The sequence below is a fragment of the Trypanosoma theileri genome (genome assembly GCF_002087225.1).
Source record: "Trypanosoma theileri isolate Edinburgh chromosome Unknown TM35_Tth_79_V1, whole genome shotgun sequence".
Taxonomy (NCBI): domain Eukaryota; phylum Euglenozoa; class Kinetoplastea; order Trypanosomatida; family Trypanosomatidae; genus Trypanosoma; species Trypanosoma theileri.
This window is the reverse complement of record NW_021639921.1, coordinates 6,081-19,411: the sequence shown is the minus strand read 5'-3', so window position 1 is coordinate 19,411 and position 13,331 is coordinate 6,081. Positions and strand designations below refer to the sequence as shown.

The window sequence follows — 13,331 nt, the reverse complement described above, 5'->3', positions numbered from 1 at the left end:
CTTTCTCCCATATTCCAGTTTTGCAGAGGAACCGCAATTAAGTAAATTGAAAACAACAACAACAAAAAAAAAACACATACATACATACATACAAAACAAAAAAGAAAACGCATATTAAAAAAAAAATAGTGATACACATAGACAGAAAAAACAAAACAAAACAAAGTAAACAAGAAAGAATAGTAAAGCACAAATAGCGACACTACAACCACCAATAGTAAAAAGAACAAAGTCTGACGACGATGCTACGCCGAACGTGCCGTCGTTTTGTGAGTGCAAAGCAGTTCTTCGGCACGGATGCGCAGCCTGTGGAGCCGTACACAGCAAAGTCCATCTTTCTATTTGGCTTCATCACCTCCGTTGGCTTCCTGTCAGTATTCACTGTGCAGGAAACTAAGAAGGCGGGCCCGCTCGAACTGCCAGACGAACTCGAGGCGGAGCGGCGCCGCAAGAACGATCCGCGCCGGCCGCCGTGGCCGCTGCTGCACCAACGCGCTGTGTTGCTGCGGGAGGGAAAAGCACCGCACGATGACTTGCCGCTCTTGTGGGAACAAACACGACATTATTACCCCGCCGACTGGCTTGTGCCGCTGGAGATCACACAGGTGCTCAAGTACACCAGCGGTGCCTATCTGCAGAACTACGTGGCAGATCCCGACCAGCTGCGCAAAGAGGTGCTCTTGCAGTTACTTAACATAAAGTACGGACGCGTCAAGGATCCGAACGGAGGCCGTGTTAATCGCGATGTGGAAGAGATTATTGCTATGGCTATAGAGGATTTAGAGAACATGAGCCTTAGTCCATCTGCAGATGTAGTGTTGGTGCCAACACACACATGATCGAAAAGAAAAAAAAAAAGATGGGGGAAAGAAAAGAGAAGGAAAAAAACAAAGTGAGAGCCATGAAGGATACCATTCTGCACTGTATGAGTGCTTCTGCGTACGTGTGACATTCTTGAATTGTGAAGAAGAAAAAGAAAAAGACTATTTGCAAAGAATCCCAAGTTATTGATACCTCATCATATGAAAGTAAAAAAAAAAAGATGTTTTCTCTTTTCTTTTGCTATTACTTTTGCTTTCTTATTTTTTCTTTGACATTATTAATTCCTTCTCTTTCTGTAACTTAATAAAGAGTGGAGTCCGTGTCTGTTTGTCTTTCTTCCTGTCTGTAAAGCTGAAACTAGGGATAAAAAGGACACATAAAGAGTGAGTGAGTGAGTAGGTAGGGTGAGGTGGTGGCAGTCTTGTCTTTCGCCCTTTTTTTTTCTCTTTCTTTCTTTCTTTGTGCAGTTGTGAATGTCCGGGATACCTTCCAATCTTGTTGTGCTTCCGCATGGCTTGACGAATGCCTTCCGCTCTTTGCAAGATGTGCCTATTCTGCACCTTGCTGAAGTAACGAAACTCAATCGTCGTGGAAAACGTCAGCGGCGCTTTGTTATCATCACTTCAACACATCTGTACTCCTGCATGGAAAATGGCAACATCCAGCGTTGCTTGGCGACACGGAGTATTGCAGAGATACACATCTGGACTGGTCACTCACCGCAAGTTGGACTGAAGATTCCCTCCGAATATGACATGTTGCTCTTTTTGAATACCTCAGAGGACGTAAATGCATTGGTGGCAGCGCTGCAATCCACAGATCGTGACGACTCGGGTTGCGGTGGTGGTGGGAATTGCAACAAGAGTAGTATAGCGATGAGTGTTGTAGAGGCGACGGCTCCGCTGGACGCTGTGATGTATCAGTTAGAGCGGCCTAAAGGCTTTCAGCGAACAATGGTCAACTCACTTCTTTGGTCTCTTGGTAGCGTTGGGGAAGTGGGAACTCCATCGACTGCAAACAATAAATTCAAACCCTTTCTATCAAATAACACTAACGATATTTCCTTGCTCTCCCCAAAGTCACCACCACCACCACCACCACTATTAGTACCACCATCATCATCATTATTCTTAGCCACTGCGGAAGGAACAAATACAGAGTGGAACAATGTATTGCCACTTCAAAATGAAATGTTGGACGCAACACCTGCCATTCGGGGTAGTGGTACTGACTATAGTGATGATGTTGAGACAGACGCTGGTTACGTCACTTCTTTTTCTCCTGCTGTGGATCCACCAACTGAAGAAGAAAGAACACCACTAATTTTCATGCCTAGCTGCGATACCAAGAAGGACCATCATCAGAACAACAACAACAACAACAACCTTTTAAGGGTTTTGGAGTTAGAGGGACATCTACAGAAGTCCTGTGAACTGCTTCATGAGGAACGTCAGCGTCAGATGAAAGAGCGAGAGCAGTGGTGTCTACTGCTCGCTGCAGAACGCCGCAACACTCATCAACTGCGTCAAGCAATTGCAGATTTACGGGGACAAGTATTCGCTCTGTCTTCACAGAATCTTGCTTTGCGAACAGAATTGCTCAGGCAGAGCACCGATTGACATATTGGAGTGAATTTCACTAGCATATCAGTTACAACAGCGACGTCAAGAAACTCAAACTGAGGAGTTTACATATCGTTATTATTATTTTTTCTTTTTTAAACCCTTCCCATTCCCTCTTCTTGTTTTTTTTTTTTCCTCTCTCTCTCTCTATTTTTATTTTTATTTTCTGTTACCTGTGCTTTCTCTTGTGCTTCCACTTGCTGTGGTTTACTTGTCTTTCTTTTTTTTTTTCCACTCAGAATTATTATTATTATTATTATTATTATTATTATTATTATTATTATTTTAAAGGGGAAATACTCGATACAGGGGGGTGAACTCATGGTAAAGAAATTATCACCGGCACTGAAAGGTTCTAAATCTAAAAAGAGTAAGTCTTTTCCTAAAAAGAGTAAGTCTGCAACTAAAAAGAGTAAGTCTGCTTCTAAAAAGAGTAAATCTACTTCTAAAAAAGGTAAATCTACTTCTAAAAAGGGAACAAGAGGAAATAAGTCCGTCAAGACAGCGAGTCCAATTGTGGCATCATCACCTTTACCACCTTCTCCATCTTCAAGTGTCGTCGTCACGCAGACAAGTGCAGCCACCGATAAGGGCGGTGTGAAACGGCAAAGGTTATTGCAAAAAGGCCGTGGTGTCGTCGATCCATTTTCGGGGAAAGCTGATTCATGTCATGTATACGAAAATGGTGAAGATTTGTACCAGTGTACTTTGAATCAGACCAATATTTCCTCAAATAACAACAAGTATTACATATTACAACTTTTGGAGCCAGATCATGGGGGACCGTACTACGTCTTCACCCGCTGGGGACGTGTGGGTATTAGTGGTCAGAACAAGACTGAATGTTTTTCTAACGTTCAAGATGCGGTGAGGTCGTATTGCAAGAAATTTTACGAAAAGACTCGTAATTGTTGGAGTAATCGTGCAAATTTTAAGAAGGTAGAAGGACAATACTACCTCATGGATATTGACTATGGCGCGGAGGAAGTGGAAAAAAAGGATTCTGCACAAGTTAAAAAAAAGAAGAAAATGGAAAAGAAGGAGGTGGTGGAATCTGCACTACCAAAGGAATTACAGTACCTTATGCGACTTATTGGAAACAAGGACAACATGACACAAACGATGAGGGAGTTGGATATTAACACAGACCAAATGCCACTAGGAAAGATATCAAAGCCACAGATCCTACGTGCATATGAGGTACTTAAAGGATTGGAGAAGGAGTTGAAAAAACCTCGACCGAAACTAGAAGAAATGTCAGGTCAGTTCTACACACTGATTCCGCATGTTTTTGGGAATCGTAAACCACCTGTTATTGATTCTATGAGTATGCTGCGAAAGAAAATGGAGATGTTAGAGACATTGGGCGAGTTGGAGATTGCGGCGACTCTCCTCGAAACAAATGAAACAGAAGGAATGCATCCACTTGACAGTGCGTACAAGAGCTTGAATTGCGAGATTCGTCCGTTACCGCAGAGCGATCCTGCTTTCAAGCGTATTGTTGAATACGCGAGCAACACACAGGGACTCACTCACAATTCCTATACACTTGAGGTTACGAATGTATTTACAGTTAAACGAGAGGGTGAGGAGAAGCGATTCAAGTCATTTAAAAAACTCGGAAACCGACAGATGTTATGGCATGGATCACGTGTTACTAATTTTATGGGTATTCTCTCACAGGGATTGCGCATCGCCCCACCTGAGGCCCCAAGCACAGGTTATATGTTTGGAAAAGGTATTTACCTGGCTGACGTGTGTTCCAAGTCGGCCAACTATTGCTATCCAGCGAAAGACACAAAAACTGGGCTAATGCTACTTTGTGAAGCGGCACTTGGGAAACAGGAAGAACTTTACAGTGCACAATATATGGAGAAACCGGTATCAGGGAAAAATGCAACAAAAGGTGTCGGTCGTATGTATCCAGATCCTGCAGGTGCGGAGGTTGTGGACGGCATACTATGGCCGAAAGGTAAATTAATAGTGAATGACGAAATTAAAACTCATCTTATATACCCTGAACATATTATTTATGATGTTGGTCAGTGTACATTGAGGTACTTGGTTATGGTAAAGTTCTGTTACAAGTAATTTTATTTTAGATTCACATTTTGTATTTTTTTATAGGAGCTTCTGAAAAAGAATATGCATCTGGATTTGGTCTATGACAGTCCAACTTTTTGAGGAGTTGTGTAATATTTTTTTCTTTCCTTGGGTTTTGTTGTAGTCTAAAAGAGCATCTGGCTGAGCGATTAGAAAAGAATGGATTTTTTTTTTTTTTTTTTTTTCCGTCCCACCCACACCCTAGTCCCTCCACGCGGAAGGGTCCGAAGAGGAAAGGGACCTTAGAATCTGCCACTTTGTAATTCCTGTCGGGTGATTCTTCTGGCAGAATAGAGAAATTGATATTAATTGCCTTGTATTGACTCTTCTTATTATGGAACACTCGTGTTGGAAAAAATAGTAACTTCATAGAATATTTCTTTCTTTGTTTCTGTATATTTGTTTCTCGCAGGGTGTGACCAAAGTAGAAAGTATATTCTGTATTTTTTTTTTTTTTTTTGCTTTCGTTTTCTCCTCCTTTTTTTTTCTTCTATTGTAAGATCAAAGGAGTTTTCCAGTGTTTTCTTTTCCTCTTGTTCTCAGAGCAAAAGAGTGGAGATCGCAAACATTCAGGGATAAAAACAAAAAAAAAAAACCACAAATTTTCTCTTTCATGCAGCGAAAAAAAGAGACTGTAGAGCTCTTTTCTATTTGTATGTGACTCTGTAACCATATGATGTATTTTCTCTAATAAACATATTCTTTTTCTTATTGATGCTTAATAATATTATTTCTCTATTTGGTATTCTTATTTATTTTGTTGTTATTTGCAAAAAAAAAAAAAAAATGGATCACCACCATCATCATCACTACCAAACAACAACGAAAATGTTTGGTTAGAAAGTATGACGTCTGCTATTTCTCCTTTGAGAAACAGCGTGGTTGAGCTTCCATGGAAAGCACTTATTGCTGCTGCTCAACCGTATCAGACACTCTCAGGGCCTGCACTCTCTGTGAATTTTCTCCAACAGCCAAATCTCTTGCCATTCCAGCGCCTACCTTTTCACCACAGTGGTGTCTATGGTCGCTACTTTCATTCACTTTTACACAGTCTTGCAGAGTTTGCGACAACGCCGAGGCCAGTGCGGAATAGCCATGTAAAGATGTTACACGCACCAAAGGAAGACTTTTGGAAATCAGTGGGAGTTCTTAATAGTGTGTACCACACAACATACACTCCATTCGTTCACCAACACCCGGTAATGGGAGCTGTAGAGTTGACATCACCATCGCACCGAAGAAAGAAGGATGTGCGTTTATCACTTTACAACAGCACTCACCAACCCATCGCCACCATGATTGCCACAGGCTCGTCAAGCGACGTATACGTTGAAGAAGAAGAGAAAAACATCGAAGTTCCTCTACCTCATTGTGACCTGGATGAAACAGTACCGGCTGCTGAAGTTGTTTCTAGTATAAAAAGACTGATGGATGGGTCTATTATGCAGCAGATTTTATTCAAGAACAAAGTCGATCAAGGTGTAGGTGGAGATGTGGTTCCGCCATGGCGGATTGATGGTTGTGTTGCCGAATTTTGCCAAATGTTGGCGTTAAATGAATTCTTGGCGCCACATGTTTCCAGTAAAGATTCTCATATGTGGACAATCGCTGCTCAGCAAACAGTGTCTTACGGTGAGCTTTTCCTAGATGAACCTGTCGATCTCGTTAGCGCTTCTCCACGCGTCTTCGCGCAGTACCGCATGCCACCTTGGCGTCACCGCATCGGTCTGCCACTGTTTAGCATTGACGTACAACCTCTGTGTGTGGCTCTGCGTCTGGAGGTGCGGCAGCATGGGACAACCAAAATAACAGGAACGTACTTTCTTGTGGATGTTGCAGCACATTTGTAGTCCCTTTCTACATTTATTGCTATTCTATGCGTTTTTTTTTTTTTTTTTTTACACGTTTGTTTATGTCCACATGGTTTCAAAGTGGAATGCTTGTACTTTAGCTATCCCTCTTTCTCTTCTTTGTATTTTTCTCTTTCCCCTCCATCACACGTGTTTACGTAAAAAACAAAAAAAACTGTTTCCATTGTATCTGGTGTTCCATGCACTCTGTTCAGGTGAAACACCAACAAACCTTCTTAGATCAAATCAACCATAGGTGTGTATAGTAAGGACGTATTTGTATAAGACGACGTTTTTTGGCGTCTCACCAGAGTTGCGGTGTGCACACCAGCTTAGTAGTGCTACCTTCTGCTAGGACACTGTGTTCAAGTTAGTTTTTTTTTGGAATTGGGGTACTTGGGGAGGGTCATTCTTTCTCAAGGAAAACCAACGGAGGAAAGCTCAGAAACAAACGAAAAAAGAACTGAGCAAAAATTGAGTACGGCAGAAACAAAAAAAAAAGAAAAAAAAACAGAAAAAAAGAAGGAGGTAGGTACGAGGGAAAAAAAAGTAAGGAAATATGGCCAAACACAAAAAAGGTTGTCGTGGTGTTGAGGCGAAGGACATTGGAAACTTCCAGTATGAGCGACATGGTAATTCGCCAGGGATGGCTCCTCGCCCTGCGGCATACCGACGGAACATCGATCCTGTTGTGCTTAAGCGAGCCTATATGTTGCAAAATTTTCAATTTCTACTCAGACGTGACGTGCAGGAGATGAAAACAACGCCAGTCCTTCCACAAGGGCTACGTCGGCTAAAGGAGGCACTTACGTCCAGTGATGCAGCGCCACCTTGGGACGCTGTTACAGCTGTTGTAGTACGATGGACAATGGAGGAGTTTAATTGCCCAATATGTCTTGAGGTTCCAGCAGTTGCACGTATTGCTGATTGCGGGCACGTTTTTTGTCTCCCCTGTATGTTACAATATTTATCCAGACGTAAAGAGGAGAATAAACAGCGCACTTGTCCCGTATGCAACAATATTGTCACCTTGGGTATGTTGCGGCCGTGTATTCTTCGACCTATTGAACCACCTTGTGTTGGAAAACCTCTGAGTTTTACCTTACTGAGACGTCGGGGAGGATCATGTGTTCTGCTACGACAAGACGATCACCGCTGGAGGGAGCAAAATTTGCTAGAGGATGAATTACCTTTCCCTTCACAAAATGAACCATCAGCAACCTTCAGCAGGTATATTCTTTCTACAGCGGAGAGCGAAGAGACACAGCGTCGTCTTGATTGTGTTGGCATCATGGATCAAATCAATTCCATTAACTCCCAACCCAAACCCTTAACCCAATTCGATGATGAGGTTCTGCGCTTTTGCGAAGAAACACTCGCATTGGTGTTACAGGATGGGACCCCGCCGGCCTTGCAAACAGGAATTCGCAATTCTCCTCCTATAGCTCCTAAACGTCCTGAGGGTGATGTGGATGTGACGTATGATGTGTATGGTGAGTCCAATGGGCAGCCATATTATCTGCACCCCATGACGTATAAAATGCTACGTGAGGACGCGGCCGCTCGCGGGTCACCGCTATTAAATACAGTGGAGGCTCCTGTGGAGGAGATTGTGACCTTCACCCAGGATGAGGCATCACGCAAGCACTACAAGGCCTTCGCTCACGTCCCTCTGCACGGTACTGTGAAGTTATGCTTACTCGACCTGAGCGATGTTGTGATGCCTGCCACACTGTTGCGATTCGCTGTGAGCCTCGAGCGACTTCGGGAGGCTCGTCGACGACGCGATGCGGACGGAGGCGGCGACTCTCCATGGCGCGCATATCTTCGTCGCTACGCTCCGCACTCGCAGGCCGCTACCGCTCCCTCACCAGATTTTGCCCCCTCACCGGACTTTGTCTTTTCAGACTACTCTGGCGGGTCGGAACCGCTGCCGTCGCTCGAATTGCCATCATCAGGTGTGACAGCATTGAGTGAACCCGGCGGTCTCAGCGGCGACTCCCCTGTCGACACACGACAACGCGCAACGAAGCGCCACGACAACCCCATCGCCAGCTGCTGGTCGGCGGAGAGTTCACGCCGACTCTTCTCAACACCGCCAGCGCGCCCTGCAGTGCCAACATGGGGCGGTCATGTGTTCAATCCGCATAAGCCCTCATCCGCCGGTTCGCGCACCGACAAGCAAGGAAACAAATAAAGGGGATTTTTTTTTCTCCCCACCCCTCTATTTCTTTCTCATATAATATATTATATATATATAATATTTATTTATACGCGCAGAAAAAAAAAATAAAAGAAAGATAGAGGAAATACCTATGAAAGTGGTAACTGCCGTATTTGAGAATGTGTATATAGGGTTGGGTGGAATGACAGCGTGGGTTTGTGTTTTCATTATTTCAGTGTTGAAGAATAGGTTCATATGTACGTCGATGGAGCACATAGAGCATAAGAAAAAAAAAAAAAATAGTTACAATGATGAAATCTGAAAGAAAAAAAATATATATAAACCCGTGGATCAGTCTAAGTCAGTGAAATGTGGAGTTGATCTTGTTGATTGTTTCTTCTCTCTGTTACTGCTGTTTTTTTTTTTTTTTTTCCTCCCATTAATACTATTATTACTACTACTACTACTACTACTACTACTACTACTACTATTGTTATTACTCTGAAACAACATGAGACAATCAATGCATCCTCTCCAATCAACACACTCATCAACAAAACAAAAAAAAAAAAAACAAGGGGTAAAAGGGGGAAACCAAATAGTAGGTATAGCGAATATGCAGGATGTGGCGAGAACAACCAAACATTTTACGTCCACAGCACGTCGGCACCACTTTTTACTTGCCAGACAGGGGTAACTCCAGGGAGCCGGGAGTTTCGAGACCATCGACCTCGGTAGAGTTTGCTCGGTCTCCTGTAAATTCATGTAACTTGGAGAAGAGTTCTGTCCCTACTGAAGGAATGATAGATCCCATGGTGGATGCACTGCTCTCGCGCTACAGAGTCGAAAATGAAAGACTTCGCGACCAGATAAAGGCAAACGCTGTGCACCAGGCGCTTCTTGAACGACGGATGCATGAGCTAAGCGCGAAAAATACAGCCCTTCACTTAAGGTCATTTCAAAAGAAAGACGATAACAACGATGTGGAGATGCTAAAAAAACAGTTAGAAAATCGAGAAAACCAGGTGCGTGAACTGCAGCTGCAAGTAAAAGAGCAGGCTGGACGTATTGCTGCGTTCGAGGAGGCTTTTGCTCGACCGTCACGTGATAAGGAAGAACATGCGAATTCTTCCCATTCTTTGCCATCATCATCATCATCAGGACGCACACATGAGCTCTTATGTCAGGCGCTGAGCAGTGTGGACTACTTAACACGTGTATTTAATGCTATCAAACACTGTATATCTACACCCCATGGGGGAGCTGAATGTCCTCGTTCGTTTCAAGAATGCACGAAACGTTGTCTACAAGTTGCCATGAAGGGAAACCAGGAGACAGCCGGTGAAGTAATGGGTCGAGGATTCCGTCTGTCATGCGAGGAGTTGGCAATTGCCGTTCGTGAAGAAGTACAGTTTTGTGAAACGGCGGCGGTGCGAATAGCGGCACAATTACTCACCGATGACTACTTCGTCTCCGTTGATGCAGTAAACGCATCGCACGAAGTAGCACCAGGGTCAAGTGATAAAGAACCTCCAAGAGAAAAGAGTCCAACTGCTGCCCCTCAAGATTTACAGACATCAATTACCACTTCCTCTGTCGCGTCCAAAAAAGTTCCTCGACCTTCAGTTGACGATTGTGAGGTTCAGTGATATGGTCAAGAAAAGAGGTGGTTGAGGGGAACATTTTTTTTTTTTCTTTACCTATATTAGAAAAAAAAATATTTACGCATTTTTTATTTTTTATTTTTTCCTTTTTTTTGATTTCTTACTCTTAATTTATAGTGCGTTCTGCATCACTTTTTGTCATTGCGTCTCGTGCGACTTTTTTTCCCTCTAATATTACGTAAATATAATCTATTCTATTGCCAAGAAAGAGAAGTAAGAAGAAAACCCAGAGAACTCCACTCATGGCATCAGGACCTGCTTTTCACGATCTCTCTAATGATGCGATCAAGGGTATGGTGCCCAGTGAGGCATTGCAGAAGCACTTGGAAAATGCACAGCTGGCACATCGCTTATGTGTTGCCAAAGCTTTAAAAGCGGAGGAGCCACCTGTTGAAAAGTGTGCGCTGACATGGGGTGAAGTGCTTATCCGTTACCAAGCGTGGGCTGAGTACCGCCCACCCTTTCAGGATAGCGTAGCGCAGGCAAAGTATACAAAGTACTGGACAAAGAAGCGCCAGGCAGAGGATGATAAGAACCCATTCAAGTAAAACATTAGGAAAGGAAGGGGAAAGGAATGTGCGAATGCTTTTCTTAGGATAGCGATAATGCTGCTGTAGCACACATTTTTATTATTATTATTATTTTGTAGTGGACAGGCGATTTTGAGAGAGATGAAGGAAATGTAGCCAAGGAATTATGGTTAAAGGTACTTCGCTCAGTGGGTGTTGAATGGTAGTAAAGCGGGCTTTCCCTCAAGATGTTTTATTATTATTATTATTATTTCTTTTTCTACATTAGTAGTAACATTATTATTTTTTTTTTTTGTTTTCTTTCTGTACGCCTGCATTTTATTTTGTTTGTTTTGTTTTTTTCTTACTATTAGCTTCTCTGTTCGCACACATGTAGACGAATGATGCAATAAAGTAGTGTATGGAAAAATATCGGCCTGTCATTTACATTCATTCATAGCAGCACCGCTTTGGGTGTTAAGTCTTAATGGTGCTTACAAACTCGCACCACTTTAACTGCCAACGGCAAACGAAGTCCCTAACGCTTTACCAATGCCACAAATCCTAACCCTCACTCCCCAAGCCGAATGAGGAACGCATATTTCATATTCGGATTAGGGTTAGGAGAGAGCGAACTGCTAAACACAAAGAACGAGAAATGGACACGCACTACGAAGTCCCCAACGGCAAACGAACTGCATAACGACACGCATGATGGGTAACGTTTTTTCTGTTTTAGATCATAACCCCCTCCCGCGCACTTCTTCCTCATTCAGCTTCGCGCGCCCCGCCCGCCACTCAACAGGACACGGGAAGCGATACTCATTCGTCTCATTCGTTCTGCCTGCAAGCGACTGCGAAGATGCACAAAAATATAAAACAGTGTCGCACCACGCAGTCCGGAACGAATAAAGCATACTTTTAGGGTTAGGGGTAGGGGTAGCCGTGCTTACAGCGTGCGAAGAGCACGAGCGTGTCGTATAAACAACTTTCTCGAAGAGAGACTGGATGTACGGTTTAAGAGTAAACGGAAACATGTTGAAACATCTTGGGAGTGATGGAAAGTTGTGTACATATTAATTCGATTCATTGTATTGCTTGAATGCTGTGAAAACCCACTTGTTTTCTTTCCTCGTTATTGTTCTCTTTTCTTATAATTACATAGGTTGAACACCTCCAACTCCTCCCAAAGGGTTTTCGACGTGTTCAGAACTCAAACAAGAGTTTTGAAAAGAAGTTAAAGGATGACGGAAAAAAAGTTTTTACCTATCCGTAAGATGGCGGAAGAATGCTTCACTGGTGGTGAACTTGACGCTTTCCTCAAACATTTGAAAGAGGCTGAGGACGAAGGCAACACAATAATGCTCGAAGTCCTGACGAAGACCGCATTAGACGCTTCCCCGGCCCGGGGCAAAGACACCAACACATTGGACGACAAGGCCAAACAGACGGAGACCACCAAATACCAAGTCGAGATTGGCTATCTGAGGTAGCAAAAAGAACACGACTTGTCACCGTGGAAACGAGATTATGCGTTGGCAAAGAATTTCTGGAAGAAACTTACCACCAGTTACACCAAGAAGGAAAGAAGGGAAGCGGCAAAGAAATGCTTCATTGAAAAGGCAGAGATTGGTCGCCTAACGCCAACGGAGGTGATGATAGGCCAGTACCTGTTCTTTGCAAAAGACCGTGAATATGGCTTGGAATGCCTCAAAACCCTCCTTTTCAACTCTGAAGAGGAGTACAGAGTCCATTTGTACACAACTGGGGACTGTTTGCGGCATTCGACCCCTGCAAGCAGAATACGTATTGGAGCACGAGTGGAGAAACTAAAATACCCTCTATTCCCGGATCACCCGGAATTCATGGAGTTAAATGAGAAATTACTCCGCCCCAACCGAGGACACCATTCACGGGGGATCCTCGGATGCAACGCTGGAGGTTGAAAAGTTGTACGACTTGAAGCGAGAAGGTGTTCTTATCGGAGGTGGCTACACAGAGGTCATTTATGATGCTCATGGGCAACAGATTGCTGCCAATGAAAGCAGTCTCACTAACCCAAAGATGAACGAAGAAGAGAAAAGGAAAGAAGCCACTGAGGTGAAAGAGGAAATGGCAGTAATATTGCCTAATACGAATGGACAGCAAGAAGGCAAGGATGCGTTGCCTCACACAGTTACATCAGAGTCCACTGTGCAGCTCAAGAACGGGGACCATGGTTCTTCTACAGAGGGTATTCCTACAGGAAATGGGAGGACTGAGACTTTATCTTTACGCAAGGATACTTTCCAGTAACCCAATGAAGAAGACTCGAAGATGGATGGACACGTTCAGTCATCTACAGTGGATGACTACAAACATTCTTCTACTTTGTCAGATGACCGAAGTGGTAAGAGTGAAGTGTCTCTGTCCAGTGCGAGGTCTACAACTGCGGATGGTATTATCCACAACAATGCTTTAACTGACCCTGATGTTTTCAGCCATAACGAAGTGTCTTCCCCAAAGCGAAGGAAGGCCAGGGACCTCACCAATACCTATACTGGATTTATGGGAGATATCTGCTCTCACGCTGAGGGCAACCCTGGCGAAACTGTGTT

General features: G+C 43.6%; 8 protein-coding genes across 8 annotated transcripts; all 8 read left to right on the top strand.

Moving 5' to 3' along the window:
• Positions 1 to 242: 242 nt before the first annotated feature.
• Positions 243 to 839, top strand: TM35_000791080 (uncharacterized protein; the record flags this gene model as incomplete). The annotated part of the gene is made up of 1 exon (XM_029031355.1): positions 243 to 839. The coding sequence occupies one exon, from the start codon at positions 243 to 245 to the stop codon at positions 837 to 839; it is 597 nt and encodes a 198-aa protein (XP_028877349.1).
• A 456-nt stretch (positions 840 to 1,295) lies between these two features.
• Positions 1,296 to 2,441, top strand: TM35_000791070 (uncharacterized protein; the record flags this gene model as incomplete). Its single annotated transcript, XM_029031354.1, has 1 exon — positions 1,296 to 2,441. The coding sequence occupies one exon, from the start codon at positions 1,296 to 1,298 to the stop codon at positions 2,439 to 2,441; it is 1,146 nt and encodes a 381-aa protein (XP_028877348.1).
• Positions 2,442 to 2,765: 324 nt separating this feature from the next.
• Positions 2,766 to 4,535, top strand: TM35_000791060 (poly(ADP-ribose) polymerase; the record flags this gene model as incomplete). The annotated part of the gene is made up of 1 exon (XM_029031353.1): positions 2,766 to 4,535. One exon carries the CDS (start codon positions 2,766 to 2,768, stop codon positions 4,533 to 4,535), a length of 1,770 nt encoding a protein of 589 aa, XP_028877347.1.
• Positions 4,536 to 5,392: 857 nt separating this feature from the next.
• On the top strand, positions 5,393 to 6,397 carry TM35_000791050 (uncharacterized protein; the record flags this gene model as incomplete). Its single annotated transcript, XM_029031352.1, has 1 exon — positions 5,393 to 6,397. One exon carries the CDS (start codon positions 5,393 to 5,395, stop codon positions 6,395 to 6,397), a length of 1,005 nt encoding a protein of 334 aa, XP_028877346.1.
• Positions 6,398 to 6,956: 559 nt separating this feature from the next.
• Positions 6,957 to 8,594, top strand: TM35_000791040 (uncharacterized protein; the record flags this gene model as incomplete). Its single annotated transcript, XM_029031351.1, has 1 exon — positions 6,957 to 8,594. The coding sequence occupies one exon, from the start codon at positions 6,957 to 6,959 to the stop codon at positions 8,592 to 8,594; it is 1,638 nt and encodes a 545-aa protein (XP_028877345.1).
• Positions 8,595 to 9,184: 590 nt separating this feature from the next.
• TM35_000791030 (uncharacterized protein) lies at positions 9,185 to 10,210 on the top strand (the record flags this gene model as incomplete). The annotated part of the gene is made up of 1 exon (XM_029031350.1): positions 9,185 to 10,210. One exon carries the CDS (start codon positions 9,185 to 9,187, stop codon positions 10,208 to 10,210), a length of 1,026 nt encoding a protein of 341 aa, XP_028877344.1.
• Positions 10,211 to 10,467: 257 nt separating this feature from the next.
• Positions 10,468 to 10,773, top strand: TM35_000791020 (uncharacterized protein; the record flags this gene model as incomplete). Its single annotated transcript, XM_029031349.1, has 1 exon — positions 10,468 to 10,773. The coding sequence occupies one exon, from the start codon at positions 10,468 to 10,470 to the stop codon at positions 10,771 to 10,773; it is 306 nt and encodes a 101-aa protein (XP_028877343.1).
• Positions 10,774 to 12,609: 1,836 nt separating this feature from the next.
• On the top strand, positions 12,610 to 13,029 carry TM35_000791010 (uncharacterized protein; the record flags this gene model as incomplete). Its single annotated transcript, XM_029031348.1, has 1 exon — positions 12,610 to 13,029. The coding sequence occupies one exon, from the start codon at positions 12,610 to 12,612 to the stop codon at positions 13,027 to 13,029; it is 420 nt and encodes a 139-aa protein (XP_028877342.1).
• Positions 13,030 to 13,331: the final 302 nt, after the last annotated feature.